Here is a 21,769-nt window from a genome sequence, read left to right on the forward strand (position 1 = left end):
ATATTATTAATAATATTATATATTATAACTATTATTATAGTATTTTTGCAATACTATTATAGCTGCTAAAGGAAAGGCAATTCAGAGAAGGACAGCACAGATCTAAATTCTCTTCTCCAGTTTTCTTTTTTTCAGTTTACAAGCTTGTAATAAACCCTCTAATTGAAATATTATGTTAATGCAATTGATGACTTCTTCACAGTGCCATTCTATAGCTCATGGATCAAAAAGTCTGTATGGCTAGAGTTGTATATTTGGACCCTTTTCTAACAGGTAAGTTATTTTTAGTAAAAGCCAGTTTGGAGAAAACTTAATTTTTATTGCGTAGAGCTCAAGAAGTTCTCAAACTCAGTAATATGAATGAATGTCCAAAAGCTGGGCCAAATCCAGCCTCCCTGGCCTCTTTTTCATTTACTCACTCAATCTGTCCAGGTTCAGTAGGTCAATAAATTGCAGTGGGACCCAAGCCAAGAATTTGGCTTAGAATGGATTAAGTTTCTAGGCAAATCTGCAGATCATCCACACAACCTTTACATCCATAAAACCTTGCACGTGAGTGGTCATCCTGCTAACGCCAGTAAATGCCTAAATAAAAAACATACTGGTAACTACATTCTGGTTAGAGAAGACGTGAAAGAATACAAGCTTTTCTTTTTTCTTTTTTTTTGACAACAGTGGGACTGTAAGCGATTGATTGTCAGGAGCCAGTACCTCCCTTTAATGTAGCAGGAGGTCTCATGGCTGTTTTCTTTTCCTTTCCTTGCTATCTCCAGGCTGTCCACAGTCTGTTTTGGCTTGCTTTTGCTTGGCTGAATCCACCCTTGACATCAGTCAGACAGAGCAATTCAGCCAGCCATAATATTTAACTCATGATTGATATATATGAGGCAGAAGTCACAGGTTGGCATTTCAATCTCTATATGGCTTGCGGTCATCTACAGAGAAAAGATCTGCCATAAGAGGAAACAGCCATTTGGGACTATAATGTTCTGATGCATTCTGTCACCCAGCAGAAGGCACTAAGGCAAATCTAAATTCTTGTGTAGGGTTGGGAGGATAACATTTACTGTGTGCTGGTGAACACAGAAGTTGTGATCGGGAAGACAACGACTCCTGTAATATATTAAACAATGTACAAGTTTTAGTTCAAGGCGAAGAATATTCTAAGATGCAACAAGCTCTCAGGTAGAAAAAAATTGCAAATACCTGTCAGTCTAGCAGCCACAATTAAAATGATGTGGATTTGACAATATAAATCATAAAACTAAAAATTACAGAAAAGCATACATTGAAACTAATTAATAACTGCTTTCTCTTTTTATATTAAATGGAGTCTTTAAGTAGAAAAATTGTAAATCTACAATTAAATAAAATATCAAAGAGAAAAGAGACACTGATACTGAAGGTGTTGGTTAGAAATGAACATAGTAGGCATTAAAAGAGGGCTATAGTATGCTAGAAACTCATCTAATGCATTTGCTATTGAAGAAAGCTATAAAAGTCACCTATAAAGCAAATGCACATCAACTAGTGCAAACTAAAACGGAACTCTGAACATGAAATACAACTTTTAAATGTTTTAAATAAATTCAGGAGGAAAAGGTAGAGGTCACAGTGCATAGATCAAAAAGTTTTAATATGTACAGGACTTAGACAAATGATTCATCGTAATTAACAACTCCAACCACAGGTGTTTCAGAAGGAGTATGAGATACAGTTCCTATTTCAACCATCTTAATGGTTATTCAGAACAGTACACTAAATAGTTAAGTCAAATAACTGTCAACCTCAGGGTCACCTGCAAAATGTTAAAATCATTACTCCAGGTCATCCAGAACTATACGGTATTATTTCTCTTCACAGAAACAATAACAATATTTTTAATAATAGAAATTCTTATTACCTTTTATAATCTCATTCAAAGAATGACATTTTAATGAAAAAAAATCTTCTATTTGATGTTCTCTATACATCAGTTCCAAACATTTTATGCAAGCCTTAACCCATGTACATGAATGTTTGAAAATAGAAAACCTGAGATGGAAAATGTTTAAATTTTGAATTTCATTCTGTGTTTGTTTCTTGTTTACTGGTTTAACAGTACTGAAAGAACAACCTGTTTCTGAAGTATGAAAGCATATGGGACTACAAAAAAGGCAAAAAGCCTGAGGTCCATCAACTCATCAGAGCTCTAGGGAAGAGGAAGGCGAAGAGGAGAGGAGGGAGAGGCAGAGCAAAGGCAGAAGAGAAATGACAGCACTGTAGATTTCACAATTTGATGTCTAATTAGAAGGGTACTGGAAGATGAAGGAGGAAACAAGGGAGGAGCTTAGACACAGCAGACCTATAAATTTGATTGCCATTACAACTTACGTTAATGCTTGTTTTAATAGTTATGATGACATACAGGATTTAATAATAACGATAGGTGAATTCCAGCACTATTATTTTATGGGTTCTGTGACCAGCATATATTTACCTTCGCCTCACAGTAAACTGTACCAGTGTTTTTTTATGCTTGACTGTTCAGTGTTTTCTATCAAACATCAATTGCAAAATCATTTTTCCTTAGCAGAAAACATAGATTTCCACAGATTCTTTGGGGAGAGTACTGACGAGCATGCCAGCCTAAATTCCTTAAGAATCTAACTGTTGTCAGAAAAGAATAAGAAATGAACAAGATTTATTGTGAATTTAAGAAAGTATGATTGATGACAACATAACAGCCTTGATTATATCAGAAATCACAGAGTAGAAGGCAGAGCAAAGCCCCATAACCATTTCAATTTCTACAATGGCTAGGGCAGGGAGGAAGTTCTACTTCCAAGCTAGAGAGCAAGCAGCAGATACTCAACACATCATTCTGTTACCAGCCATTGGGAAAAGGTACTCTTCAAATTAATGTCCATTGTTTAACTGAAGATCAGTTATCAACAGAACAGCGTAACATAGATCTTTTTCTCAGGTGAAATGCCTAATCTAGATGTATCATGGAGAAATATTTGAATGGCAAGTTGGCACAACTCTGTCCCAGCCAGTTACCATCACAGGGAACACTGGGAAGGAGAGGTGGGAATGTATGCTGTCCACACCCAAGATTTTTTGTCAGGCTCAGATGTGTATGCACAAAATCAGGATAAATATCCTGGCAGTCGATATAACTATTGACCATCTTCATTTAGCATTTACTACTAAGTCTATTTGGATTCAGGGACATCCTTTGCTTCAGCAGAGCATATCAAGGACTGCAAGGGTCCCACACTCTCTGACAGTGGGAGACAGATGAGTCACCAGGAAATGCAGAGGTCCTCCTGAGTTCTGTTCCAAATGTGCTTATTTAGGATTATGACAAAGGTTCTTTTTCCCAGCAGTTTCCAGAATACTTTGAGTCTATGACCAGCTCCTGTGAAAACAAAAGCCAAGCCCAAAGGACAAACCTGACAGTTTTTCCTGATGCAGGCTAGGAACAAACAGCTTTCTCAGTCTCTGTCTCACTTTTAAGTAGTGCTAGTGGATAAGAATACTAGAATACTATGAAGGTGATAGCTACACAAATCAATCACAATCTCAGTCCTGGTAAGGAACATCTCTGAGCCTTTCTGCGATTTTGTTTCATGTGCCCACTTCTCCCACCATCTAAGTATTGCTTTCACCTCTTTCTCAGGTCATCTGCCAGACTACTGTTTTCTTTTCATACAAATACTGCTTAAAAACCTGTTTATTTTGTGAAGCTCACAAAAAAAAAGTTACCAATGAATCATTCCTTTTTGAATGCAGCTAGGCATGCACAGTCCTTTTCTTTCACGCTATGGACTTTTCCCTAGTGGCCAAATCGTCTTCTGTCTATCAAGTTGTCTACCGTCTTTACATTACTATCTGAAACTAGAATTCACATATAACTGGATACATATCATCTACCAGTACTTAGAGGAAGCCAGCAAAATATTCAGGACTGTAGAATAAATAATAACTACTTCAGTTAGCAAAATGCTTTTTAGTATGCTGTCAATATTGTTATTTATATTGACAGACCTCTTAAACATTTTGGATAAAGTTAAGGAAGACATTTTAGTAATGTAAACCTTTTGAAATACTTCAGTACCATTGATTGCAGGATTTCTTTGCTGGTTTCTCACCGTCCTAATGAAGAGACAGCAGCATGGGTGAAGTGTCCAGTTACTCCTTCTATCGAGAGACATCCAGACAGCTCTGCTCTATTACTTCTCTCTCCACTGAAACATTCAAGATCTTCTTATCTCTATACATTCAAACTGAACAGTTCAACTTATCTGAATATCTAAAATGCCTCACAACATCTGGTACAAGAATTCCAGATAAAAAGTAACTATTGTTACTTTTGAAAAAACGTTCCTTTTCAAGAAATGATGCAACACTAGGGAGAATAAGGGAATAATAATTATTTCTACCAAAGAGCAGGACTGCTCTCCATGACTTGAAACACCAATGTCTTGTGCAATCTTCATTAATTATTAGTGACAGAAGCCAGAAAGACTTGGTTTCACCTGTATCTAACACAGAAAAGCTACCCTTTCTATTCTGATATTGACTTAGCCAAACAGATCTATGTTTTTTTAATCCCATGCTTGGATCGATCCAATTTGCTCTTCCTTGGTCTGACCCAGATGCCATTCCATAACCTACAGATGGTTCATCGTACTGTATCCCATCTGTTAAATAGAACACAGTAATGAGAATACATCTCACCAATATTCCTCACTTCACTTTGGTTTTCATTCTAATCCTGAACACAGCTTGAAGGTCCTGGTCCTTTCAGTGGTCCATGACTAAATCATCTAAGAGACCTCCTCTTTCTGCTTCTTGCAGAAGATGGATACAACAGAGATGTTATGCCTGAAAGGCAACAGATTCAGACTTGAATGTGTGGGACAGAGATCTCCTGGCTTCAGCACTCACTTCCACCACATACTGTGTTTTGCTATGTTTAGGTTGTGATAAAAGATTCACCTCTTTCTGTGGGTAGTTTAGCTATGAATGAAATCACCACAGCACTACCTTCCTATACGAAAAATTAAAGTATGTTGTTCATAAGTAAATAACTAAAACTGGAAGGAGAAACATTATGTTTTGAAGGATTTATTAAGTTTAGCATATTATGTTTTCACACTACAGCATATACAGTATATATAGTTAAAAAATGCTTGTAAAACTGTAATAATAACATCAGTATTAGTAATATTCATGTATAAAGAAAATTATTTATAAGATATTGAAATTTGGGATTTCTTAAGGTATATAATTGCATTAAATCAGTGCAAGATTGACACTTAAATAGGAGTTGTATACAGGTGGTCAGTATCTGGAAGAAAAGTATTGTCCTCTGAAAAATCAATGCAGTGCAAGAGAATTTTTAGTTATTTTGCTAAGTATGAAAAAAATAACACCCAACTTGGTCCTTAAGGTGATGTTTTTCTGAAAATACACTTTTTATGCAGAAAGGTGGTCCTATTTCTCAGGAAAAGATGGATGACAGCAAAACCATTAGCCAGATTTCTGGGTGAAATCCTGGTTTTCTTGAAATCAATAGATTTTTTTGGCATTGAATTCGATTAAGCAATAATGCAACCTCTGAAATTTAGAAGAGAGAAATTTTCATGTCTTACTGAATCTAATTGGTAATTGCAACTCTCTTTTTGTTTTTCATTTATTTAATTCTCTACTTTTGTGAAACACAACTTGCAGAATAAGAAAAGGCTAACAAATGCTCTAGAACCAATCAATGTTACGAAACTAATAACAATACAATATGAGCGTGTAAGCTTATGTAGTGCCTTTCATGTAGAAGTATCCCAAGGCACTTAGTAAAAGAAACTCAATAAGGAGTGCAGAAGTGCTTTGTCAGATAGGATAAGCCGGGGGAAAAGGGGAAATTAATTAAGCATGTATTTAAATTTCTCAGCCAACACAGCATTTAGAACCTTGGTCAGAAAAGACAGTGGTTCCAATATCTGTATCCAGGGAACATAACAGACTATTTCAGTCTAATTCTTGAGGAATGTTCAATGGTTTTTCCACAATAATATGGGTATGAGTAATAGGAATGCAGTTAGTAGGCTACATTTCCAAAGGGCAGCCCCTGCTTCTTTTCCTCTAGTTTTTCATAAACAAATAGATTCATAAAAGTTGATCACCTGACTTGTACGCCGGTAAAGCCAGCTGACTGCGGAGACACCCAATATGGAATTTGGTACTGTAGAAATGACAATACCAAGGTAAGGGCTGGACAATGGCTTTATTGGCTGCTTAGCTCACTGTTTTAAACCAAAGTATGTTTCTTTATGGAGGTAGTCCACATCTCTGAGAGAGAGAGTAATCTGTTACACAGTAGTTCCTAAGATAGCATGTATTTCACAGGGAAAAGCAAAATTGCTTGGGAAAAGCTATGGTAATTGATAATGCATAAATTACAGCTTCCCTGATGTTGCAGAAACTTGCACATCCTCTATTTTTCAAACATTTTTCTCTTAGGAACACATGGACCATCCTCATTTTTGGATGACTGCCTCCTCGGATTAATGCATCCTTCTGGTGCATAAATTAGGGATGCACAGAGGAAAAAGGAGAAGCACTAAATCTCAGGAAACTAAAGCCATACAGAAAAATGAGGTTCACAGTAGAGCTGAATGAGTGACTCACCATGAATAATTTATCCAAAAAGTTAGCTTCCACTTCTGTTCATGGAATATCTATAAGCAGCTTATAATTTCCTCAGTTTTATCATAAAACAAAACCTTAAAATATTGTATGTCTTCACTGCAAATACCTTCTTGTAATTATTTCATGTCCTATCTTAAGAGAGAGTGGCATTTTGATTGATCAAATAAATCACATGGTGATGTTTCTGTTCCCTAGATGGATGAAGCCACAAGCATATACTTCAACTGCTTGCTGTGGCTAAGGAAGCAGCTCAGTAGCATGTGATGAAAAGTGAGTGTAGGCAAAATAAATGAATTTAAGAAAAAATCTTAAGAGTTTTTGCAAAATTTTTTTCAGTATTTATATTGCAGCTTCAGTCCATTGTAATTTTCATTAATAACTCTAGGAATTTGCAGCTACCTGTAAATATTTTCCCTGGGGGACATGAAGAGTGAACTTGTCCCAGGGAAAACTTGAATTTGATGGCATGTGTTCTTTTTTGAAGGTTTGGTACTGAATAATATACCAGTCTTTCCAGGTTTGTTCTAAGCTCTTGGACCAGTTATTAGGAGTTGATGCACACATTAGTAAGATTAAACTAGTAATGTTAAAAATTTACTGGATTATTTGGGATCTGAAATATCCTTGCAGAATATATGGTTTTGAATGGACTGCCATGCTTTGTGCAAATTTGAAAAGTACTCTCTGCTACTTCAATAAAATGTGGAACCTAAGCAAGTACTTGAGGAAGAATGAACCATTAATGCAATCAGAATTCACAATAGTATACAGAGATCAGTTTTATGAAAGCCATCTAACAAAGCCTTCTAAAGGTCAATATCTCTTAGAATGTTCAGATGCTAAAGTACTATAATACTTATTACAGGAAAAAGAAGACTGACGACTGATCAGAAACTGCACTCTTTTGTTGTGTCCCCTGACACAGGCTGAAGATAAAGACAGCATACTAGAATCCTGACCACTTTGCATTGCTTTTGATTATGCTTTCATAATTAATGCTACCATTTTGCTTTTATTTTTGGTATATTTAAAAAATGAATCTGCATCAAGTATCTTGTCAGATCTATGCTATATCTCTACGTAATGCATCATTTGCTGGATTCTCTATTTTATAGCAATACCATTGGTATGAATTTATCAATATAATCAGAAAATAAAACTGAAAAAAATAAACAGTGAGTTCTTACCTGAGCTCTTGAGCTATAGAGTCCACTTGAACTGTTAATAAAAACAGGAAAGAAAGAATTAGTTTACACTTCCAGACTTGTTCTTTCTGCAACCTTACACCTGCCCATCTGTGATGGCAGAGGAGCGGCTATCAAAACACAGGTGATTTCTTCCTGCTAACCACAGGATTGTAGCTACTACTGACAAACATTAACTGAACATATAATTCTCACAGTTATTTTGGATGCATAAAACTTGGATTATGATGTTCAGTGGAACAATAAGAAAAATTGTAAGAAAAAATAAAAGTAAAAGAGAATGCACTTGTTTTTACTGAAAACTGAATGACAAATCTCTGCTTTTTCTGAATTTCAATTCAATTTGGGAATGACGAAGGCTTGTGTTTACAAATACCTGCTCACACAAGGATATACAACACATTAACAAAGCCAACAGGTGGTTCTAAGGATTACACGTATTGCAGAGGCAACTTTTATTGTTTCTACTTCTGGGAAAATCTTCCTGATCTATGAATTCCTCTAGATGCGTCTGCATGTGTATAAAAAATATAGAGAAAGAAAATCCATAACTTTTAAAAATGTGTTATTAGCTTCTTGAGTGACAAGGGTATGAATCCCCTATTAAATACAGTTAAAGGCTGCTAAGATAGCCAGACTGTTTTAATTCACAGTCCTGACCAACAGAGGAGACCTGTTCTAAGGCTGAGGTGTGAATAATTTCCCTATTCAATAACTTTGTTCAAGTCCTCTGTTCTGGTACTTCTGAAGTATATATGAATTTTACATTAATTTCAGAGAACGTTACTGAGAGATGCATCAAAGATTTGATACAACAATGCTTATGTTTTTTAGAAAGGCTTGTCTATATTTAGCCCCTTGTCTGTAGGCAGTTTGTGGCAGTCCCACTCCCTTCCTCTGTCTTTTCCTAAGTGAAGTCTAGCACTTTTCACCTCTTTGGTCATTTGAAATTAGAGGACTAAGCCAAGCCACGCTTTAATTTTTCATTCTGACCACAACCTGAAGCTGAAGGCACAATATTAACAATCCAGAATACTGAGTTGTGACAATGAATCAAACTAGTCTGTTTTGCACAATCCCGAGAGTGCACAATTCACATCAAAATGGGAGTGAAGCATAGGTGCTTTGCACCTCTGAAAATAGTCATAAGCAAAATGCTCACACAGCAGGCAAAACTTTGACATTTATTTTTACATATCTCCATTTTCCACTCATTATCAAGAGTCACAAAAAGTGTTATGAATTAAAATAAAAAGTTATTTTCCTGGAAGGGCTGTATTGCTAGTCAATCATGTTTTCCAGATGTTGAGATCATTAAGGGCCTGTTTATCTCTCAGTACTGCATTTCCATCTGTTCCTTACAAAAAGAGAGGAATAGCTGGGAAATACAACTATGTCATAACTTTGCAAAATGAAACACGAGCACCAATACTTGAAAAAAGCACAAGCTCCTCCTCTGCCGCATACACCTGCACCTTTTGATTAAAGTAAATTTACTTCTGGACCATTTATGCAGCTAATTTACAGGTAATTAATGGCAATAGAGAGAAAAACAGTCAGTTGGCTGAGACAAAGTTTTGTGCATTATTTTGAAAGCACCTATTCAATATTGTCTAGCTCTACTCCCTATGGAAAATCTTTGTTTGCATAATAAAAAGTATAACCTTTATTTTCTTTGCAAAATAGCTCAAAGAAAATAGCATACAGTAGATTTTTTCTGCTTTTCGTTAAACCATAGCTAATAACATCGTGCCTCTTAATGCCAGCAGTCTGTGTCCTGCCTTGATTAAAAAAGCAGCCCTGAGGAAGCTACACACTCTCTTACTGCACATTAGGGACTGTGCACAGGAACTATCGTATTTCATGGTGTGCTGGGCACAGGGTCGTGGAACGTGCTTGCTAACTCACCCTTGGTTCCTTTTGAGCGTGTGCGCAGCTTTTTATTTTCCCCATCTGCATCCATCTGTAATATTAACACAAAGTCTTTAATTCATTCTTTTGCCATTGAGAAAAAAAATCTCCAATGCTTTTTTTTTTTCACATTTCCAAAGGCTAGACAGTAATAGAAAGAAAAATAATCATGCCTTATTAATCTTGTCAAAGAGATAAAAAGCCATCTGTGAATATCTAGTAAATACCTAGGAGATACCTTTAATGATACAGATTTGTTTAATAAAGTGATGGTTATGAGTGACTCTGTAAGGTTTAATGACAAGGTCTACAGGTGTTAGCTGAAGGCATAAGGTTAGAAACAGCAATGCTGTATGAGTGTTGCTTTCAGCATCTACTCCCTGGAATAAAAGGTCCCAGAGCACCACAGTGCCTACAGGCACCCTGTGTTATCATTGTAACCGAAGCATGTCTTAAGAGCTGCACTGGAACCTGCATTTCTGACAACTTCATCCTTAAAACATGAAACCCTCTTGCCTGAATGTGCATAATTCCACATATACAGCTTTGAAATACTTCACCACTTAATCAGTTACTTCTTCCAGAAGTTTTGGTCAAAGAGACAGTTACAGATTTGCATGAGTTTTTGGGAGAATGTAGTATCTGGGTTTGAATTTCACATTAAAAAAAAAAAAATAATCCAATCCCACAAAAAGTCTGCTGTTGCCGCAAGATTTCTAACTGAAATAAGAGAGACTTTTCAAGATCAGCTGTTGTCAGGACACTTTTGGCTACATCCAAACCAGCACTGGAAATATGCACCTTCTGGTCTTGGATCTGGCCCAGATCCGTAATTGTAGGGGCAGGTTTTCAATCCATGGATTTTATTACAAACCCCTGAAATTCAAAGGGATTAAGATTTCATGTTCTGGTGTGGAAAGCTGCAGTGACATACAGCAGATTGTACAACACTGTAATTTTGACCATGTCCAGAGAGGGGCAAACTTCTCTTCTTTCTAAAAACAATTCTAAAATTCCTCAGGAGGAATTTTTGTCTAGGCAAATATCAGGAACTCTCTGGTAGTATCTTACTATCTTTGCTTTGGATCTCAGTTTCCCTGTTTGTAAAACGGCAATGATCGAACATACTGTAGATGAAGGAACTCCCATGTGCTTCTGCAGATCAATATGCAGGAACAAATACAAACACCACCATCTGATTTATATAACTGCGTTGGGCAATAGGTAGATGCATTCTGTGGATACCAGAAGTTGCCTATGCCTGGCTTCTTTCCCTGCAAAAGGGCTGCAAGATGAAAACGGATGTCAACAGAAGATCCTGTCTATTATTTCACTCTTCCTTTCTGAGGATCAGCAGAACCTGATTTGCCCCACTGAGGGAAGATGCAAGAAGCTCTGTTTGTGTCTTTTCCCATTTATAAAGTTTGAAGATCTGAGGATGCTTTATTTTTAGCTTTATATGACTCAGATAACTGAAGTGTTTTGAAGGTCTTATTTGAATGAACATTGCAGAATGTGACAAAATTGACCTGAGAAAGAAAAAGAGTAAAGTCAGCCTTTCTAGCGGAGAGAAAGAATTTCTCTATTTCCTGGGGGATTTCTGTATTTTGTTATACATGGTTACACATTACATACAGCTACTGGAATCAAAACACCTATCTGCAGGAGAGAAGACAAGCATTTGAAAAGGGTATTTGTGTACTTGAAGAAGTCTAATTCTAGAACACAGGTTAGTGATATCTGAAATGAAGGTATAAATTGATCAAAATGCACCTCAAAGCCAGACAATGATACCTTTTCTCTGTTTAAATTTACATCTGAAGTTGATTATTAGCAGAGAAGAAACATAAGTGGCTTGTGTTTACATAGTGGGGCTGATGGCAGTCTTTACTTGTTACTATCCTTAAAACCTGGAGAATGAGTTTTTGCAATGTGACTGCAATGGTAATGGGAAACACGGCTCTGTTCTCTGATGCTGAGTTGTGATTGAAGGCACTGACCTGCCATAGACTTATAATAGGGGAGCAGGTGTGGCAATGATGGACTTTAATTTCCTTTAATAAACCTTTTATGTGCCACACTTTTACTGCCATTCTCTGCTCTCCAAGGTCCTGCACATAATAGGTTCATTACTTTTGATTACTATAGTCTATTGAGACAAACAACTCCAGAACACACTATATATTATGTTCAGTTAAACCAATATAGACTATTTATCCACTGTGCATTATTTCACCTGCAACTCTACAGACAAAATTAACAACAGCTCCTGTAAGCTAAAACTATTAAAACCACTGGTACTCCTTTGTCATCATTTCATAATAAATACCACACCAATCACAATGCTGCTCTTCTAATTATGAAACAAAAAGTGTCCACTGCTTCTACTGAACAGCAGTTACTTTGGTCTAAATAGCATGTTGCATTGTGATGAATATTTAAAAACCACACAATGAGTGAAAACCAACTATAAAATCAATACAGGTAATTTTTGTATTGATTTTCTTTCTGTGTAATAATTTGAAACTATCAGAGATGTTTAATCAACTCAAACCTAAAATTGATAGGACTATTTAGCCTGGTGCATACCGCATACTAAAATAATCATCATGTCTGTGTTGCATAAAAAACACCTTAACTTACAAAAAGTCCCATGTACTAACTTGAAAATTTTACAAAAGTAACTGAATAAAACTGTGAAACCTTTTAAGTGTGACAGCAAAAAGATACCTCTCTCAAAATTTAAATGTAATATCTTTGAGTTTTGATAGCTCTTTCAGAGACTGCCTGATGCTGAAAAAAGTTTCTCCCTTATGATTTTTATCTATATAGTGAAGTGTTTTACATGAAATTGCAGCCACAGATGGTCAGCAAGAAGTATTCAAACTTTTAAATCACTCACAGAACAAAAGAATTAAACTCTAAGTGAGAAATTTCATCTGAAGTTTTTATGGGTAATTGTTATCGAGGTGTTAATTTGACAGACATACCATTACTGCTGTGTACTGTAAAGATTAGATGGATTCTGGAAGGTGCTTCATGCTCTCAAAGCCAGAGGTTATCAGCCCGCCCTCCCAGCACATATGTTGTCTTGAGACAAGAAGCCATAAGGGATAAAGTATTCAAAAAATTTTGAATACTTCTTTTAAGAAGTAAACTTTTAAATCACCCACAGAACAAAAGAATTAAACTCTAAGTGAGAAATTTCATCTGAAGTTTTTATGGGTAATTGTTATCGAGGTGTTAATTTGACAGACATACCATTACTGCTGTGTACTGTAAAGATTAGATGGATTCTGGAAGGTGCTTCATGCTCTCAAAGCCAGAGGTTATCAGCCCTCCCTCCCAGCACATATGTTGTCTTGAGACAAGAAGCCATAAGGGATAAATAGTATGGTCATATCTGCACAAAATCCTTGCACAATATCTCACTACTAATTTTTTTAGCCATTGGGATAATATCTAAGTGCTTGCCAGGAAAATGTTATTCGGACTTATAGTCCCATATTTTTAAGGGAAAGCTTCACAAAAATAATGACAAGTGAATAGTAGAATTAGTTCCACTTTATTGTTGTGTCTTATAACTAGATTCTCTGATTTGATGGGTTTTAAACCCATCTAAACTTTTTCTTCAAAATTAGTTGAAACTAGATAATGGACTCAAAAGGAATTAGTGGGAGATACACAGTCAGAAACACAGCAACAGAGGGGTAGCAGCTATGCAGTTCCAAATCAGTAGGAAAACGGGCTAAGAAATAAATGCTTTCCTTCAAATTGTTTCAGTTATGCCCTATTTCTGTGATTTGGAAATTTACTGACAATGTCAATGCTGAATTATTTTCTGAAAGTATGTTCCATCTCCCTAAGTTTATGAATCCTTTCTGTCTGACTCTGTGAATTTCAGTTGGATCTTCTCTCTACCTTTAATTCAATATTGGTTGAGACTTAAGAGTAAGTCAATAACTAGATGCCAGAAAACTGACTGGAGTCACTGACGGTACCACAACTTCTGCTTGGTGGAGACTGAAGTAACTTGTGATGTGACTGCTACAGGATGTTAATGTTTCTCCAGATGAATTTACTGGTGGAATAGCAGCAATCATACTTTCTGAGCAAAGTATTTCAGAGTTTCTGGCTGCAGAAACCAAATGTTACTTCTGTTTGTACCACCCCACTGCAGTCAGCGGACTCAAGGGCAGCACCTGGAAATACTTCCCTGAGTGAGAGAATCAGGATTTGGCTTGGAGTTTGGTTTTTTGTGTGCCTGGAGTCTGTCCGTGCACACGTGCATGTACTGATATTATAATGGGGTCCAAGAATATGACTAACAGCTGAAAATAAGACGTGCAATAAATGGTAATAATAACAACAGTAATAGTAACAACAACTATTTCAGTTCACTTGCACATTTTTAATTCTGAATTTCAGAAACTAAATGGATACTACTATCTTGGTAAGACAGTTTTACAGCACATGACTGTTAAATAAACTATGACTTAGGGAAGCCAGTGCTGCTGACATAGGTAAAAGTGAAATGCACCTCCTGGAAAGAGCTAATGTAAGAGCTATACACTTTTTAATTTCTCTTGTAATCTTTGTGCAAGCATGACTTCCCAGGAGTGGGTTTCACACTGCTGGAGTGGCAGTCTGTTTCCTTTTGCTTAACTAGCTAGAGGAAGACAAAACACCAGTTTATCTGGAGGTAAGAATTATACAATTTGACATTTTGTTGTGACTTTCCAACGAGAAGCTACGCCTGATTTTCAAAATAAAATTTGGCAAACAACTTCTCTAGGAGAAACCTTAACTGATTTTGAGAGGTCTGAAAAGAGAATAGCTTTTTTCTAATATTTTTAATTTGTAAACTTGTTAAGTATATATAGAAGCAACAGCTACATCTGTCACTAGACTAAGGAACTTAGCCAGAAAAAAAAACCAATCAAATTTGATGATTTTTAAGGCACACAAATCCATCCCCAAGTCTCAAAAATAAGCCACAAAATTCAAAGTTGAAGTCAGACCCCACAAAGCATTACAAACACATCTGTGGCGTACTGCACCCCAAGGTGACACAACACTGTGTGTGCCTCTCCCTACAATAAATAATACCCTCAGATCAAGCTTTTCAGTGCTTTTGACAGTCATATTTAATGTTTCTTTTCAATAAATCATTTAAGAATCTAACACATAAAAAGAGAATAATGTCATAAAGAAAAACACTTTTTCAAATAAATCTGAAAGCGAGATTTCCTATAGCCTGTCCAGAAGTAAGGAGCACTGCTTGGTTGTCTGTGTATATATGTGTGCTGACGGCATTTTTCTGTCACTCTACAGTAACTGTTTTTAATATGAAGTATTAATGGCAGACTGATGGTGCGAAGTACGATGCGAGAAGGAAATGTAAAGTACACGTATAGCAACTTCTAGATAAAGCTTATATATTCTGAGTACTGGCAGTAAAAGAATACAAAATCCAAAGACAAAACTTTTAGGAGCATTGCTTGTACCGTGGTTAAAGTTTCTTTTTCTTGTTCTTCTTTTTTTTTAATAACATATTGATGACCAGAGAGGAGAAAAAATATTTACAAAGTAAGTGTTCTTAAAGACTATTACTAAAAATATGCCTTATTTTGTGATTTTGATTATTCTTAACCAAGGAGTTATCTCAGCTTTATTTTTGAAACTTTTGTTTTAGCTTACACCATGCTATTCCTAATTTCTCTAGGAGAAAGTTGAGTAACATGGAAATAATTGGTTCATATGTATTAATTTTTCAGGAATTAAAATAAGTAAGTACCTCTACTGAATGCAATCTTCAAAGCATGTTTATAACACATATAAATCATCGACAATTCAGCATTTTAAGTGGGTTGAAAGGTATACATATTTTTGAGAAGTAGAGGTTTTTCTATTGAAGTCATTACTTGAAAATATGCAGCAACAAAATAAACCTTAAATCAGAGGCAAGCTTGAATAGGTTTGTAATGAGGATGATTTATTTTGATTCTCACTTCTGATTTCTGAGTTGTCACTGCTGTTGTATACTTCATCCATGCAACTTTGCACAACTGGCAGTGCTGAATATAAACCAAAGCCATATGTTTATGTCCTTTTGCCAAACGACTACAGCAAATAGTTCTATTATTCCCTTAGGTAACCAACGTGTGCCAAGGATTTCTATTAGTCTGCTTTACCAAGGCTTTAGAGGGCAGAGTCACAGTTTTATGAAATTAAGGGGCAACTGCTAGTTTTTTTAATTTAGAGAAAAATTATATAGTCTACCATGCTGAAATGCAGCTCAATGCAAGCTGATGTGTGATCCTACTTACTGGAAGCTTTTTTTCCTAGAGTTTTTTTTTTAAATAATTCAGTGTCTTCTCACTGTTTCCTGGGCTACTATTTACTAAATATAATTTTTTAGAAGAAAGAAAGTGTCAATATGCAAAAAGAAAAAAAAGTGCTGTAACACCTTGAGATATTTTATAAATACACCAAAGTTTTTATCCCACCCAACTGATATATAGTTAAAAACCCCTCAATACGCAGTAGTAAAAGAAAAAAAAAATCACAAATAAGCTATCCCACACAGATTAAATTTAAGCAGTGCATTATGAAATACATTCTCACTCCCAGAGTCCTACAATTTCAAAGATAGTTGTGTTCCTGTCAGGATGTAATGCTAACAGAGTGTAGTTCTGAAACTTAAAAGCTGGAATTTCTAGGTATTTACAAAGATTTATATCTTTTTCAATTGTTCAATATTGTAATACCTGACTGTCGAAGACTGCTGTTCTTAAAAGAGCAGATGCTATGCGAGAAAATAGTTCTAATGCACAAGACATTACACATGAAACAACATAGCATTCTAGTACTAATATAGAGATATATTTTGACTCAAATTCATTTTTGTAAATAAATTATCCCACCTTTGCGAGCTTCTGGGTGAAAATATGTGCAGATTCCAAAGGACCAAACTCGTCACTCAGCCCAAGACGCCTTGCCTGATTTAACAGATAATCCTGAAATTCATTCTCTGAAAAGAAAAACAACAAAAGAAGACCAAAAACCAGCTATACTAAATAAAATGTAGATGAAGCAGGACACTCTTTAAATCAAATGGGCAAATAATCCAGGTACATTGTTTTCTTGTGCGTTTTTTCAAAGATGTAGTATAGAGGCATCAATGATTCCTATAAAAGGCAGAAAGAATAGCAATTTTTCTTTTAATACTTTCTTTATATTGTTAATGCCATTTCCAATAGCTTATGAAACAGACCTGACCTAAGAAGTTTTTCTTCTTGCGCAAACAAAAATCCAGTTTCTGTATGTAGAAATCCTTAGTCAAATGTTTTTACTGCATCAGAAGCCCTTTGAGTAGGATGATACAGTACATGATGTGAAATAAATGAGAAGCATTCTAAAATATTTTAACAATAGGAGAAAAACCCTCAGGTTTATTTTTTTCTCATTTTGCATACCAGAGTTTGAAGTTTGGCAGACTGACGCCATCAGCAAACTGAAGGAAATCCTTGACATTTCTCCATGCTCAATTTTTATTCCTTTCTGTGAGGAAACTCCCACTAAATCAACAATGACAGTGAGGGAAGAAGAGCTGCAGAAGTCTGTATCTGAGTGTACAATACTGAGGGCCTTGCATTCACAAATAATGAATAGCCAAACCCTTTCAACACAACGTTGTAGGCACTTGTAACCTGTGAAAATCTGGCCATGAACCATTATTATGGGCAGGCTTTATTTTAGCATCACTAGGAATCAAACTATAAAAATTTTACTATAACTTGCAACTTCAGAGGTCTTTTTCAAATACTATCCAGTGTATTTGGTAAAACAGGTCTATTCATTCAGCGTATTCCAATTATGACAAAGTTTGCAGATAAACTTTTGGAACTTGAAGGTGAAACTTTAACTATTCATTTAATGATATCTGATGAAGTTTTTTCAGTAAAATTTGTAATGTTACGTTTCTGAAATTGGAAAGGCTCATTCTAAACAGATTCTCAGGGAAGCTAGAGTTTATTGAGTGACTGATTCCTGCTTGAGTTCCAATAGATAGAATATTAGTTGCATCCCATCAATAACTTTTAATTAAAATAAATACACTTTTACCAAATAGCAAAACAGACAACAGATGCAAGATGATAAAGAAGGGAGAAAACTCAAAACAAAACAGCCCAATACCAAAAAGATTTTTTAAGCAGTTTTCTGGCCAATATGTTGCTGGAAAAAGATGTTGTTTGTCCTCAAAGGCCTCTTTCCCCGTTATTCTATTTCAACATCCATGAAAAAAAAACCAAAAGGAATCTTAAAGCTTTCTACCTGCCTCTTCCTCTTTGTTTAAAACACACTAACCTAAAACAAAAGATCTCTGAGAATAGCTACAATGGGGAACAAAGCTCTTTCTAAAGCCTAAAACTTAGCAGCTTTTGTCTAAAATCCTATCATGTTATGTATTTATTAGCAATATATTTTTCATTTATTTTCTCAAAGATTGCCAATAAAGAACTAAATCACATAAGGGAGTAGCTGTAAACCCTTTGAGTTCCCTAATGTCAAACTCATTAGCATCCGAATAACCACACAGCAGCACATCATCTGCACAATTGCAATTTTTTACTACTTTTAATAGCGTTTCTCAAAGGGCTCATTTTCAACTTTCTTCAGTGGTTAGTTGGTTCTCTGGGGAAAAGGAGCTTCCTGACGCTCACAGCTTCCACTCAACAACCAGGCCGTTTGCTGTCAGAAGCATCAGCCCTCTGCCCTAACCCCATCTGCTGTCTCTCTCATCCTAAGGGACCGAGAGTTAAGACAGCACAGCTGAGATCCACTTAGAAAAGTGCACAAAGGACCGGAAAATATACAAAACTTTTCACATTTAACTTTACATTATAAGCTAATACATTGAAAATCCTCCTTTTAAGAAAAGCAGTCTGGGCTGGGTCGGGACTGGGAGGCAGGTTTTAAAATTGTACTGGAAAACTACGTGCAACAGTGCCGTTGGCTATTTTGCTCCCATCTGCCCTGCACGCGACATCATCAGCTATCTTTGTAAAGCAGAGGGTGCTGCAGTAGGACAAAAGCAAGACTTTTTATTTAAAGCACAAAACCTGAACTTCTGTGTTTAATCCCAACAGAAGCTACTGGTTAGTAAGTTTAAACGTGCTATTTTCTATTTCTTTCACGTAGAGCTGATTCGTGGGTGAGTACCCACATTTGACGATACGGCGTTTCATAAAAAGTCTAATACAATGTCATGCATCTGTCATGTTATAAACAGTGTGTGTAGGATTATGCTGTGTCATGGGATGTGACATGCTCCTAATGGAATATAAACTATGTGTCACCCTTGTCCACACTCCAAAAAGCAACTTACATTTCAAACATGAGTGCTGAGATCTGATGCGTCAGGTGGCAAACACGAGTTAGTGCTGATTTCACGGTAACATCAGGATCTTATACAGTAAGTTACTGAGAAACTTATATATATGTTTTGGTATATTTTATGAACTATAAAACTAATCACGGGACAAATTTTGAAACTTTGCAAGAAGTGCAGATAAAATTCCTCAATGACAACTGGAAAAAATAAGATCTCAGCCTCAAGAGTCCATAAAGACCATCTCTCTAGCTTATTGGTATCTGGTAATAAGACCATTGTTGATGGAAGTCAGCTAGATCTAACTTACTTATTTGTCAACCAAGGTTCTTTGGTGGGATCACTCCCCTTAAGTCCACACGTATCCTCATTTGTCCCAACCTATTCATAGCTTGCATTAACGCATTTGTCTGTTTTAGTAAAGAATGCAAAAGGATTTACAGACGGCAAATTATGCTTACACTTAAACTCCCCATATGTCTGAACAGAATTTTTTGATCCTGAAGGTGGAGTTTGCCTGCCTTCAAAGAAAACCTTCACCCTTTTCAACCAGTTCCTCAATTCAACTAGAATAATAAACTTTATAAACCCACAAAGATGGAATAAATGGGTTGCTTGATTTGTCAATATAATGGTTCAGTGAAGTCACCTGGAAATTTTGCAATTCCTTCTACGGTTTATAGCCATTTCCAGTACAACATGATTTTGTACTGACTCTGAAGTGCCATCCTACTGAGATCCATGAGTCATACCAGGATACTGATGTCAATCACGATTTGGGCCTCGATCCTCAACATGAGATGTCCGTGACATCCCTTCAAGCAACCATTCTTGTTGATCCATTGTCTATGGGTAAAAGTCCACTCATTCAGGTCAGATTACTAGAGAGTTCCTGAGGATTTAATAATGAGAAAAGACGTATTCTAACAGCCAAAAATTATCTCACCAGAAGTCTGAGGTTGTTTTCTCTGTTAGAATTGCCGTAGACAAAGCTGTGGTACGTCTGTAAAAGACCCCAACAACTTTTTTGAGCATAATGGATACCATTTCCAACAGATGAATTTGATTTTCTCTAATTTACCACATCACTAGTTGATATAGTGCAGATACGAAAATGAACCATCACAACAGTTTGTGATTTGTTAACTCAGAGTGGAAGTAATAGCTAAGGAAACAAAATCCAATGTGCTCACCATTATGATCCCTAAACATTTTTCATGTTTCTACAGTGATAGTGATTTCTCTTTCTCAAAATAAAATTTTATTTTTACACACTTTATATTTGAGAAAAAAAATTTGAAAGCAAAAGATGTCATTAGAAATGAATGAAGGTATATTGAGCTTTTGACTACAGACAGATCTGAAGTATGTAACTTTACACATTAAGTTCTGCACAAACTTACGGTCACCTCAGTGAGACCCTTAAGAGCATGTGTAATGTTCAGCACATGAGTAATCAAATTAATTTCATTTGGCCTTCTGATGCTTCACTTTAACAGCCTCACTGCAATACAATCTGAAGCAGTCTACTTGGAAACATCATTTTTATATAATCTGAGCTTCAGAAAGGAAGTTTCTTGGGGCAGAGTAGTCCACTTTGCACTTGTTTTATTGAGTGCAGAGTACACACGAAACAGAATTATTGCTGCTTCAACTATTGCATTTTCTTTCCCAACTATAAGGCTAAACTTTTTCTTTCTTAGTTCTAACTTGAGATGAACAGGTCACATTACCAGTGCAAGACAGCCTGGTAACACAGGCAGTTGTCCTTCCAGTACCTGTAAAAACACACCCCTTGCACTCATCCTCTCTTTTAAACACGGCAGTAATCCCAATGCCATGTGCGAGATCATATTTTGCCTAGCAGAAAGGTTTAACTTTCACCTGATTTAAGCAACAAACTATCCCTCAAAGATGCCCGAGGCTTTGCTGTAATTAACATAACTGCATTTAGATGCTATTCATGACCGATAATTCCAACACCTTGTGGAAAAAAAAAAAAGGTTGCATGCTGTAAACATTATAAACATATTCAAATAAGCTTAACACAATCTGCCATGCTTATTTCTGCCTAGATCATGGACCAGCGAAATGGTTAATGCAAATGGATTTATAATTTGCTTTGGGGGGCCAGTTTCTTCTCCTTATTTATTAGCCCAGCTGATGGGGCAGATTTGATGAGGCACTTCTGGAATAATTGAGTCATCACACAAAGAAGGCTGCTAGCATTCAGAGTGGTTTTATCAGCAGCAAGCAGGCCTGATTACTGACAATTACACTCTGATCCGGTGATGGAGGAGAAAGAGCCAACGAGTGGGAAATGTCCGTGTTTCTATCCAGGAATAATTTCTACATTCATTTTACATGCTAAGTGTTTCCTATCTCTGCATAATAAACTGTAAACAGGAATAGATGGCACAATGTCCCTTAATATTTCCTGGTAATGAAGACACAAATGTACAGTGAGTGCTGATAAATATAGATGAAACATAAGCTATTCTCTGAGTCTGTATTGTTACCTTTAAAATAAATGCATTTTGGTGGTAAAAGCATAATCATAGCT

The 21,769-nt window shown here is 36.1% G+C and overlaps 1 protein-coding gene across 1 annotated transcript in view; it reads right to left on the reverse strand.

Moving 5' to 3' along the window:
• Positions 1-16,845, reverse strand: part of ST18 (suppression of tumorigenicity 18, zinc finger) — a gene marked incomplete at its 5' end in the record, with an annotated part of 73,195 nt that extends 56,350 nt beyond the window's left edge. The window contains 3 exons of the mRNA XM_010292544.1: positions 7,884-7,914; positions 9,810-9,864; positions 16,739-16,845. Coding sequence (XP_010290846.1) covers positions 7,884-7,914; positions 9,810-9,864; positions 16,739-16,845 — 193 coding nt within the window. The remainder of the gene's footprint in view (positions 1-7,883; positions 7,915-9,809; positions 9,865-16,738) is intronic.
• Between the last annotated feature and the right edge of the window lie 4,924 nt (positions 16,846-21,769).

This window comes from Phaethon lepturus, unplaced genomic scaffold, assembly GCF_000687285.1.
Source record: "Phaethon lepturus isolate BGI_N335 unplaced genomic scaffold, ASM68728v1 scaffold4438, whole genome shotgun sequence".
Lineage (NCBI taxonomy): Eukaryota > Metazoa > Chordata > Aves > Phaethontiformes > Phaethontidae > Phaethon > Phaethon lepturus.